General features: G+C 40.4%; 1 protein-coding gene across 8 annotated transcripts in view; it reads left to right on the top strand.

Annotated features, from left to right (window-relative positions):
- Nucleotides 1-9,655, top strand: part of plch1 (phospholipase C, eta 1) — a 77,949-nt gene extending 68,294 nt beyond the window's left edge. For 4 of the 8 annotated variants that reach the window (XM_028044724.1, XM_028044725.1, XM_028044726.1 and 1 more), the window contains 8 exons: nucleotides 336-443; nucleotides 1,731-1,855; nucleotides 2,027-2,111; nucleotides 2,712-2,858; nucleotides 3,112-3,191; nucleotides 3,326-3,385; nucleotides 4,324-4,714; nucleotides 5,908-9,655. In XM_028044724.1, the coding sequence (XP_027900525.1) occupies nucleotides 336-443; nucleotides 1,731-1,855; nucleotides 2,027-2,111; nucleotides 2,712-2,858; nucleotides 3,112-3,191; nucleotides 3,326-3,385; nucleotides 4,324-4,714; nucleotides 5,908-8,534 (3,623 nt within the window). In that variant the 3' untranslated portion in view covers nucleotides 8,535-9,655. Of the gene's footprint in view, nucleotides 1-335; nucleotides 444-1,730; nucleotides 1,856-2,026; nucleotides 2,112-2,711; nucleotides 2,859-3,111; nucleotides 3,192-3,325; nucleotides 3,386-4,323; nucleotides 4,715-4,909; nucleotides 5,042-5,907 lie in introns of all 8 variants that reach the window. The other 4 variants (XR_003599028.1, XM_028044728.1, XM_028044727.1 and 1 more) reach the window with 4 other exon arrangements.
- Nucleotides 9,656-12,303: the final 2,648 nt, after the last annotated feature.

Here is a 12,303-nt window from a genome sequence, read left to right as displayed (position 1 = left end):
TTGAACTACCTAAACATGTTTTAAACTATGACAAGTAGATTAACACAACTTTATATTACGTTTGGTCTTATCTGTGCTGTTTGTATTGGAGGCTTATTAAACTCATCACAGAAGCCCGAGCCCGATCCGACATGACCATAAAGAAAGTAGTTTTGGCCAAACCCGGCCCGAAGCCATGAATATAAACCCTGCTTCACCCTATAAGCAAACTGAGAATTAGCTATTTTTTTAATTTACACCTCAATGCAGACTCATGTATCAAAGTGGAGGTGGCGTTTAGGTGAAATTTCATAACTAACTGGATGGCTTTTTGTGTGTGTTTTTTGTTTTTCTAGTTGCACTAAACTATCAAACAGACGGGAGGATGATGCAGCTCAACAGATCCAAGTTCATGGTGAATGGAGATATTGGTTACGTCCTCAAGCCCCCTCCCATGTGTAAAGGTAAAAAACCACGCACCGAATAATCCCAAAAATACCAAAATACAGATACAGTTTATTAGTGAGGCTGTGGAGGTGGTATATTTCTCCAATTATGAGGTATAATTACATTTCAATTAAGTGTTGCAAGAAAAAACAACATACTTAAGAATTTCTTTTATTTTCAATCAAATTGTAGTCTTTTCACCAGGTATTAAAGTCAAAAGCACCAAGATTACAGTGAAGATACTATTGCTGGATTTGCAACTATTGCAACTTGCAAGGAGAATCACAAAAAACCGAATGTTCAAAATATTATTTACTTTTCTTACTTGGAGAATTTTACCATCTCTCTTGAGTTTAGAGAGGTTTAATGGCTTAGAAATCTGATCACTAATACCCAATTGATCTGAAAGAGACAAGCGGAAAAATTGAGAAATCCAATGTTTCTGAAGTGTCTGTGATTTGGCAGCTTTCTGGACCGGAACCACCGCTAGAGAAAGAACTGACCTTCTTCACTGTGTGAACCAAAATCAAGTTGTTGCTTACAGAACAAATTCTGCAGAGTTAAGTCAACTATGCCGAGTCTATTTGGTCCTTATCAGAATAGGTGTTAATTTTACTCAAGAAATTGAGTAATTTTAACACTTGAAGTAGTTATAACTACTCAAACTATGGTTGAAATAATTCTGTAAGAGTTAAATTAATGCCATTTCTGGCATTAAAGGACCAAGTAGGCTTGGCATAGTTGATTTAACTCTGCAGAATTTGTTGTGCAGGACGGACTGACTCCTGGTGTGGACTTTCAACACTTCTATCTCGGCCGATGAGAAAAACTTGGCACAACCCGTTATTGTTCTAGAGGAAACAGAGAGGAAGTCTCTCAGCTCAGGCTCAGATCATTGGATGGCTTCGTGGTTATTTACTTTGGAGTCTGAACAAAGTTAATAAGTCACGTGGCGTATTATTATTCAGAAGATGAAATCAAAATGAAAATGTGGTACATCTCAGAAACCCCACATTGCTGAAAGTGAAACTGCTTTAAGTTTGGTGAAACCAAGATAGCAAATATATTACAACATTGTGTGTGATTCAACAAAAAAATCCTAAAATGTAGAATCTGAGGTGTTACGCTGCAATATACAAGCTTGTTTTTTACATAACCGGAGAGCTGTAAAGGCTTGTAGATTGTGGGAAAAGCCCAGACAAAAACGTTCCCTCAGAGGAAATGACGGGACAGAGGGCCTAATGTTAGGATTAAATGATGACATTAATTAAAGTTGCTGCTCTGCCATCTTTTACTCCCTGTAGGCTCCTTCAACCCATTCAGTGATGACCCACTTCCAGCTTACCCCAAGAAACAGCTCATACTCAAGATCATTAGTGGACAGCAGCTGCCCAAACCACCGGACTCCATGCTGGGGGACCGCGGCGAGGTAAAGGCAGAGCAACGCGGTGTTCTCACATTCTCCATCTGTCATTCTGTCTTTTGACGAGCATAATTGTTTCTACACACACTTGTTCTCTCGCGCGCCACTGCTCGGGAACGTAAAACTTGCTCACAGCATAAATAAAAGGAGAATTTTGATGATCTCTGCCGCCTTCAGATCATCGATCCATTCGTTGAAGTGGAGATCATTGGTTTGCCCATTGACTGCTGCAAGGAACAGACGAGAGTTGTTGATGACAACGGTAAGCAAAACACACTCAGTGGCCTTGTGTCTCTGCAATGTTTACTTGGATTTAGTGCTAGGTTTTATTGGCTCTAAAGGTTTTTGAAACATTTTACTTCATATTACACATAAACAATTCATGCTAATATGTAATTGTAGTTAGGTAGTTGCATTGTAAAAATGTAGCGTGGGTTTTGTAAGGGCAATGTCATAGTTGTGCGGTTTTGCGTTTTACTATGCAGTCGAGCATGTTTCTGCAGTGTTTGAATGCCTAGAGTGGAATAAAAGTAATTTTTATTGACTTGTATGGATATCAGCAGTTAGCATAACACCACATAAATCCAGCTTGCGTTCCAAGCTACATTGGACGTCAATCTTACATGTGAGCTGCAGATGGTTTCAACATTTATTTGTTGTTTCTGTGGAGAAAGAAAATGATTAAGCAATCATCAAACCTTGACATCTTGTTTTTTTAAGATTAGGTTATCAACGCAGGCAGTGATCACTGAAACAGAGTACATCATTTGTGTTACTACAGTATCAGCCTTTGCAAAAGCGTAATTCAAGAGATGCAGAAATGATGCAGATCCTAATCACTGTGAACGTACATCGTCCTCAGGTTTTAATCCAGTGTGGGAGGAGACTCTGTCCTTCACACTTCATATGGCTGAGCTGGCTCTTGTGCGTTTCCTTGTCTGGGACCACGACCCGATTGGACGAGACTTCATTGGTCAACGGACTGTTGCCTTCAGTAGCCTGATGCCTGGTCTGTGCACAACTCTGCCGTTTTCCCCTTAATGCTTAATTGAGGCCCTGTGATATATGTACTTAAATGCATCACTTTGTGATTTACTCTTGCTGTTTAAAAACAATGGGGTTATATTATCGGGTAACATGATTTCACAATTGTCACTATAATTAATCCTAACCTCTCAGACGGCTATCTTACAACCGACAGTGTGATGACAACTGTTCTTAAACGCACTTTCTCCTTAATATATTTTATTTCACAACAACAGGTTACAGACATGTCTACCTGGAGGGCCTGACTGAGGCGTCCATCTTTGTGCACGTGTCAGTGCATGATGTCTATGGGAAGGTAAGGGCTCCACAGCGTTTGCCTTTAGTCTCTTTTGCCAGCTGAAATTATATAGTGGAGAGAAACACGTGTCATTCCTTCTCAACACATCAGTCAACTGAGGCTCTGCTCCTTCCACTATTTTCTCTCTCCAGTGGAGCCCTCTTGTCCTGAACCCAAGCTTTACCATAATGCACTTTTTAGGATCCAGCAAGGTATATGGAGCCCCTGAGCTCTCTGCATGGAAAAGCAATGCATGCAGTTTGTGTGCAGTTGTACATCCAAAGGAAATGTTGGTGGCTGAATTTTAGTCAGCTCGCAATCTGCTTGCCAAATTTGTTGGTTTTATCCCATCATTGTTACAAAATGGTAACAGCATGGCATGCATGCACAAATAAACAGGTTCTTGCATCACATTTGCTGTACCTGAGGTGTAAGGTTGCCATCTATAGGAAGTGTTTTTAAAAGCATGTAAGTTCAGCTCACGAGCGTCTACATGTGTCCATAAAATTCACTCGTTGATTCGCTCATTTTCATTCACTTTTATGACGTGTAAAAGCTTGTGTTCTGCATGTCAGAAGTGCACTTGTTTTTACAGTGTATTATAAGGATGTGTAAGAGTACATTTGCAAAACTTTAATATATTAAAGTTTTATAGGGAACATTTTTATGTTGGTATTTAGGAATTTTTTCTTCCATAACAATTCCTTTGTAGCAACTACTGCAGAGGGAATCAATTGTTGATGGTTGTGGACTTCTAAAGTAAATAAATGCGTAAAAGTACTTGATGGAAGAAGAAATATATAGCTATATAAGTCACGTCGAGACTTTTTAGGCCTGTCAAAGTTATGACTTTAATGACTTCTTAAGATCCTTCAGAAACTCTGTTTTCAGTCAGCCGACAATCCTACAATAATATTTTTTGTATTTGTCTTATTTAATATTTAAATCAGCTGAGAAACTGTATTTTGGGTTTTATGAGCTGCAAGTTATAATGATACAATGTGATAATCATCTAAATGGACAACATTTCCTTTCACTCTTTGAATTTAATTACAAAAGTAAGTTCACTTTCAGTGACAGTCTGGTCTGTTACATTTACAGCTGTGTACGTCTTTTGCTGATTTCTTATTTCTGATGCACCTGTGCTCAGGGTCACCAACTACGAGGCATTCGAGGTTTCTTCAACCGTTCCTCCAAGTCCTCTGTAGACACGAACGCCTCTGGTCTTCGGAAGCGCTCTATTAGTGATCACCTCCTGCGTCGAACAGCCAGCGCCCCAGCAAAGGGGCGGAAGAAGACTAAGATGGCGCTATCGGAGTCTGTGGCTTCGATATCTGATCACAGGAATGGCACTGATGCTGGGGCTTCAGGAGGAGAAGGGCTCTCAGCGAGGGCAGAAGGGGCAGAGAAGCCACTTCAACCTCGAGCCCCTCTTGTCCATAGACCCATTTCCATGCCACTAGACAGACTTCTGCAAGGGCAGCTGTCAATCTGCTCCCCAGACAAGGAACAGCATGATGTGGGTGCAGACACCATCATCGGTGGGTATTTTGCACTAATCCAAGTTAAAAGATTTTTAGACTCATACAATTTACATACAAACTACTACTTGAAATTATCTGTATTTATAATTTGTCTAACAATTTGATGCTGTTATTTTTTTTGTAAGAAGGGCAATAAGGGTATATCAATCCCGCCGATTTACCAAGATCTTTTCTGTCCTTCTCCTGCAACAGCTACATGCACAGTAACCTTGTGAAGTGTTGGACCACGGCCTAATCTCCATGAGACATTAACATGCCTTTTCTGTCCCATCTTCATTTGCTGTGTTTCTTTATAGTAGAGAACTGACTAGGAAATCCCTCCAGGTAATGAGAAATACTATTGTCTGAAGGCGGCATTGATCAAAAACATGCAAGCATTGCATTCACCCAGTGTATTTGGTTTGAAAATGGTCTGAGATTCATCAATGTGCCATCAGCTCCCATTTTACCATTTTCCATGTTTGATATCTGCAAAAGTGTCTCCTAGTTTTATTGTTCCAACCTCAAAGACCCATTGTTTCAGCTTTCCCTTGGCTGTTGTTCTTGCTGGTCCATTTGTTTGTGTATAAATGTTGCCTTGCCATGGCTGACCTGTCGATTGTTGTTTTGCTTGTAAGCCTTATAGTCTTGGTACCGATTGTGTTGTCCCTTTGCCCTCTTGTGCACAAACAGTTTTGGTCTTACAAGACTGTTTTGGATACGAAAAGAAAAGGTTTGCTACCAGACATCTGGTGCTTACGAGTGAATATTTCTATTCAGATGTTCTGAATTCAGATGTTTGAAAAGTTAAGTCGTTTTCTACTAACAATCTACTGCAAGAACAAATGTTTTTGTAACTATGCTAAAACAAATATAGGATAGAACAGATAGTGTATTCATCCCCAACTTGGGAAATTACTTGGTTTGATCAATATTTTACGACAATATACAATAACATTGACATTGAAACGTTTTTATAGTTGTTTATTCCTAAAGTTCATTGAATTTGTAGCTGACAAGAGAAGTAAACCAAAAAAAAAGTAGAAAATATTTCGGTTACAGTTACGAGATGTGCAAAATGGGACAAAACGCCTATTTGTTGGTGCGAATCGGTGAAGGGGCTAATTGACCCGGAGCCTCGAGTTCTGTCCTCAGTGTAACATGTTAGCCCATATTCATTGAGCTTTTCGCTGCCTTTTCTGTGTCCACAGGAGCTTCCCGATTCGACAGGCCCAGGTCTTCCACCGTGGACGCTTTCTTTGACCCTTCGTTTTCTGTTAAATCGCTTGTCTCTACCCCTTCAAAGACAAACAGAAAGAAAGAGCGCGATCAAACAAAGGAGACTTCCTATCTGGTTACTGGTGGTGGGGGGATAAGAAAGGAAGAAGTATATGTCAATTACCAGTCAGAACAAAGCAAATCCAATAACTTCCCCAAAGAAATAGAGAAAGCTGACTCTATGTCTCCTTTAACAAATAGCCAAACAACATCAGATAAACCAGAATCATCATCAAATAGTACAACATTCACTCTTGCACCGTCAAGCTCCTCCTCCTCTTCCTCTGCACCTTCATCTTTGCCAGCTGTTTCTGGAACAAGCTTTGCTCCCAGCTCTTTACATGATAGCACTATATCTAGACTCATTGACGGAGTGTCTTTAGGCAACGAACAAGGCACTTGTTGCTCCGTTTCTGCTTTAATTGATCAGTTTGAATGCACTGGTGATCTAAGGAATTTAACTACACCATCTCAGACCATCACCTCATCCCACTTGAACTTTAGAGCTACTTCACCTAATTTCCGAAAAGATCTAAGGTCTCCTCTCATAAACAAAATGGCATCTGCTAAAAACAAACCGTTGACAAACTCCCAAAAGTCAAGTCATGTACACAGTAGCATTTGTTCACCCAACAAGAATAGAGATAAACTTGCTGCAGCTCTCTTCTCGAGCCCAGAAACAGCTGACCTTGAAGAGGTCTACACTATCCTGGATGAAGACGTTTTGACACCTGTGTCCGTGTACAACCTGAGGAAGCAGACAGTCCATGTTCAAGCAGATACTACAGGGAGCACGCCTTCCAGCAGTCTGGGGTCCTCACCTGTAAAAACTATCCAAAACGTAGAGAAAGGAGGCAGTGTGGAAAGAATGTGGGGTGACAGACAAGAAGTTGCAGAGCCAGAGGAGAGGGTTTACGAGGAGGTGGAAGATGCTCCATTTACAGCACCTAAAACAGAACGGGGTGCTTCTGAAAGGTACATGAGCTCCTTCTCCAGTGACTGCGTTCAGATTCTCCACCATTCAACTGGAGAGTCATTTACAGAAGTGGAGCTAAACGTTGATGAAGATCCATTGCAGATCATGCCAAACCAAAGCAAGCAGTGGGGTAGGCTTTCAAGTCCAGTTAAACACCAAGCTATTTACCAAAATCACGACTTCTCTCGAAAGTATTCCCAACCACCGAACCCAACACAATCATCTCATCTAGCATCTTCACAATTTTCATTCCCAGTGAATAAGCAATGCCGTCAAATGACTAATCACCATCAACAAAACAGCTCACAACTTCCACTAGGTCAGAGTTATATCAGCTCCAGACCCTTAAGCTCCAGTGCTCTTTGTCAGAACAGCTACCCCATACCTAAGGGTAACTCTGACTTACTTAACAACAGCCAAACGTCCGTCTTAAGGAGCTGTAGTTCGACGCTGCTCTTTAACGGGTCTCATCAGCAAAGACCAGAAAACAATCAAATTACAACAGAGAGAGTAGGATTCCACAATGCTTTTTCCTCTGCTGAAAGTCTTCTGCGTCAATGTTCTGTATCTCAGAACAGGTCCAGACAACAAGCCCTATGCTCTCCTTCTTCTGAATGTAAAGCATCGCACAGCCAGCTCGACCATAGTTGTATTATGTCCTCATTAGAGTCTAAAACTTCTCAAAACATCCAACTACATAGCCAAGGTCAAACACAGGTTTTACAGACTGGGAAATACAAGACCAACCTCATTCATAGCAGACATAACCAACCGTCCAAAGTCAGAGACTCACTGCAATCAAATTCAGGTCCTTCATTAGCTTATCTACAGTCTTCACTGTCTATCACTGACTCCACAGCCCGTAAACCATGCAAGTCTAAGTCTCTCGGGGACCTGACCTCTGAAGACATTTCCTGCAACTTTCAAAGCAAATACAACATAATTAGTCGCAGTTTCATCACTCCTCATACAACAAGGCCAAAGCCTATAGATACAACAGGCAAACACTCTTTTCACACAAAGTCTAGTGATACACTTACAGAACAGCTACGCAGACTGGTTAGCTTAGAGTTAGACGACGGTCTCAAAGAAAGACCACAGTCGACTCAGTTGCAACAAGAAGCGGAAATCCAACCAGCACTACCCCAAGAAGCAAGTGTGTCTCCGATTGTTTCCAGAGATACGGACGATTCCCCTCCTCCGATGCTTGCCCGACGCCTGTCTTCGCGAAGCCAAAGCCGAGTGCGCCACATCAACAGCCGTGCCCGCGAGAGACAACAAGAGGCCCTCAAAGCTCAGCCGGGAGTGGCAATCAGTAACAGTGACAGCATTGGTGGAGTAGTATGGAGGAACAAACCATCCCTGCAGAATCAACCACCTAACAGACACTCCACTGGCTCCTACATAGCAGGCTACCTAGATGAGCTGGAGGACAGAGGACTCCCCGAAGGAGCCTGCACGTCGGTACGCTATGGCAACGTGGACCATTTCAGAGATCGGTACTATACAGATGACTCTCTCTCACTTGGCATCACTTCTCATTCAGAATCTGAACCTGAAGTCTACTTTCTACTCAGGTTGTAGGTGTGACTGTACCATGACCTGGAACGAAGGACAAAGTACTTAACCTTCTGTAGATTCAGTTATACCAAAAGCCAGAAGACCATTAAAATGAAATATTGCACTTGTTTTATCGACATGTCTGGGCTGTTAATAGTCTACAATATACTGTAAGTGAAATGTTGCATATAATCCACGGTTGGACCTGAACGCATGAAATGTCCACTTTCCTGTCAAGAATGATGTTGTTGGCTGTGTATTGTCTATATTCTCCCTAATGTGTAAATGTACTTGGGGACTTTGGCTCCCTTCAAATGGCTTCCTGAACAGATTGTACAGAATCTTGTAATCTTTGTCCTTGCGTTGTACTGTCCAACGTATGTACAATAACAACGAAGCAAAAAAGAAAAAGTAAAAGCAGAGAAATAATGTCTTTCTTTGCATCCTTTGAATGTGTAGATAACGAAGCGGCTACTTTTAATAGATGGGGTTCATCTTTTCATCTATCAAACGTAAGTCTTCCTCCTCTTTTCAGTGGAATTTCCTTAACTGTGTCGTTTATAAATGCCCCTGATAGGATTTTTCATTTGAGGTCGGTTTTAGCAGAGAACCACTTTGAACTTTACATATATGTTTGTGCATGTTACATGTGAACATGTCAAGCATGACTATGCACTAGTTTATACAGTAGATGTTGGATTACCCGAACACATTTGCACAGAGCAAACAGAGGTTGTAGGCATGTTTGTATTAACAATTAAAGTGCAATACAGTTCATTTAACTTCTCTACTTGGACTTGTTAACTCTCGACAACCTGTAGAATTTGATGGCAAAAAAGAAGAAGAAAATTTAGAGAATTGGAATTTAAAGGTTTTTATTTTTATAATTGCTTTGATACAGACAGTGAAAATACTCTTGTTCTTTCTGGTTATTTTGTTTTGTACAACTTGACGGCCTGAGCGAATGAAACGATGGATACACAGAGACAGACGAAGGAAGAGAAGACAACAATGCTGTTGGTTTTTCTGTAGAGAAAGGTTCCAGTATTACGCCACACTTGTTTTTTCTTTGTATTGTTGCTCACTGCGGAACTGTGAGGATTTTTCCTACCAATGCAATAAAAGATAGAAATAATTGGTTTGAACACACTGTTTGTGTATTTTCTCTTTTGCTAAACAGTTTTCTTTAAAATCAGATAGTTTCACAAATACACATAAAAATAAAAACAGTTTTAGGCACAAGTTAATTTATTTATGTGTTAACCATTCAGACGTAAGTTTACGACTTACCAAATAAGATAGTGGAGCGTTTCAAGCTCATCCTGATCATTTGTATGCAATTTTTTCCAATTTTATAACTAAAATTCTGAGTCATCAGTTTCTCCGAATATATCGCCTCAATGGTTGACCCCTGGAGAGTTGAGGCAAAGGTCAGCCGCTTTTATCAACAGCTGACTCCATCATGCACAGCCAGTGCACCACATTTCATCATTTTTAAAACAAAAAAATTGAAGAAGAAAAAAAAAAAGAAACAGAAAATGATCATCAAAACACTCCGCTCAAATAAAATGACCCCTGTTGCCTTTTTCTCCAGGTGCCCATTAAACGTGAAGAGCCAGAGACCGTAAATTCACTATTCATGAGGGAATTGTGTATAAAACTGGCATGGGAAATAGCTGCTCAGTGTCCATCAGAGTTGTTAAAAAGAATTGAATGGTTTCCCATTAAACGTAACACCAGCTGGACTCTGCATTAATGAAACCTTGGAGAATACTGACCAAAGCAGCCAGGCTTTCCCTGCTAACGGAGAAGACCAACTGAAGCTTCCTATTTATCTTTTTTGCTTTCGAGGCTGTTATTTCTAAATATCTGTAGCATAACAAATGTTTTTGAACACGTTTGAAATAAAAATGCACAGGAAACCTTTCCTTTCCAGCAGCCTCCGATCCTGGTTGAGGTTTAGCCACCAATCAGCCGCCGGCTGACTGAAAATTATTTCAGCACTAGTTATTAGCTCACACTCTAACAGAACTTTTTATGTTACCTTCATGTAAAGATCCATCTGATATGCCTTTTCTATTTTAACAGGAGCAACAATGCATTAAACTTTAAATGCATTTTGTTGGGGCTAAGTTGATCAAATGTCCTTACACATTAGATCTTCACAGAAATTTATTGGCAACAAATCAATCCTGCTTGGATCTTGATTAAATCCAAAGCTTGGGAGTAAAAAAAAGAAAAAGCATCCATTTCGAAACGTTCATGGTCCCGAAATGTGATGTATATAGAGGATGTGTGTGGAAGGTGTGCTGGTTGGATTTGACCAAAATTCTCAATATTTAAACATAAAATTAATCCTGCACATCTCCCCAAAAACCTAAGTGGAAAGTGGTGGTGGTAGTGTCATGCTCTGGAGACACTTTTCTGTAGCAGATACTGGTACAAAGGCGCTGTACCAGGTTCACAGGAAGATGTATGGAGCTAAACACAGGACGATGCCTAAAGGAAACCTGTTAGAGGTTGCAGAAGATTTGAGACTGAACCGAAGGTTGACGTTTCAGCAGGACAGCAACCTTAAGCGTTCAGCCAGAGCTACAGCGGTTCAGCTATGAGAGTTTGAGAATGAGAATTTCAATTTATCAACTCATCTTCTCATGTAATTTTTCCACTCCTCTAGTGCTGAGATGACACATAACAGATAGATCAGTAGAGAACATTCTTTAGGTCTTGGTGGGGGGGGGGTTACACAAAAGTTAGTTTTTTTTTTTTGCAATACGATATTTGTTAAATGTTCAAGTGTAGTTTAAAATGAATGTTGTGTCATCTGTCCACAGACCATAAAACCAACAAAGCAAACACGCACAGCTTGTTTTTCCCCTATGTGCCGCCTCGCTGTAATTGCATAATTGGACGTAATTGTGTGTGAAATGAATGATAATTAGGATTATGAGTTGCACACCTGCGGCTCAGCAGCACTTTCTGCTCACATGAAACTGAATTCAGTGTCACTCAGTGTTCAACTTCTTTTTTCATCAGAAACATGCAAAGGCTATTGAATTTACTTAATTTAAGGTACACTTTGGGGAGATATATATCGCAAATGGCACAAATATTCTTATTTTTAACCTTAATAACAAAAGAACATCAAAATTAGAAATAGAATGTAGTCTTATAGCACATCTATTAGCTTAGTTGACACAACTGGAAAAACTGGGTGTTTGAACAAGATTACTGTAGTTGTTGACCTCTCACTGACCTCTCCCAGGCTGCCTTGCAGTGGGTGATAGATGCAAAACTCATCAAACTATCTACATCCGTCTTCGAACAGATGGTCGGGCCAAAACTGTATCGGCAGCTGCTCCAAAGTGGTGCAGAATGAAGAGCATTTCCTACATGCTAAGCTGGAAAGGCTAAGATGGTAAACAGATGGCAAAAAGTGACAACACTATTGCTTCCGTTGGAGGAGGTAACACATCACGTCGTCTGAATCACAAGCGGAAGAAGTACTTTAGCGGTTTGACTTTGCTTTGTCACCTTCTGTCACACTGAGGTTTAAAAAAGATCTTGAAGCAGGCTTAAACCAGATGAGTTTTGTACTCCGGATATTAAGTCACTGGAGTCGTTATAATCCTTACACTTGTTGAGGATGAGGATGAGCAAAAAACCATTAAGTTATTGTTTATTGCACACCATCAGTGCCACAAATACCTGTGGAAATTGCTATAAAACTAATCTAACCTATTTTGGAGATTTATGCTTTTGTTCTTCAAGTACTTTTGCCGAATAATCGATG

Source organism: Xiphophorus couchianus, chromosome 18 (assembly GCF_001444195.1).
Source record: "Xiphophorus couchianus chromosome 18, X_couchianus-1.0, whole genome shotgun sequence".
Lineage (NCBI taxonomy): Eukaryota > Metazoa > Chordata > Actinopteri > Cyprinodontiformes > Poeciliidae > Xiphophorus > Xiphophorus couchianus.
The sequence above is the reverse complement of the archived record's forward strand: the minus strand, read 5'-3'. Positions and strand labels throughout refer to the sequence as shown.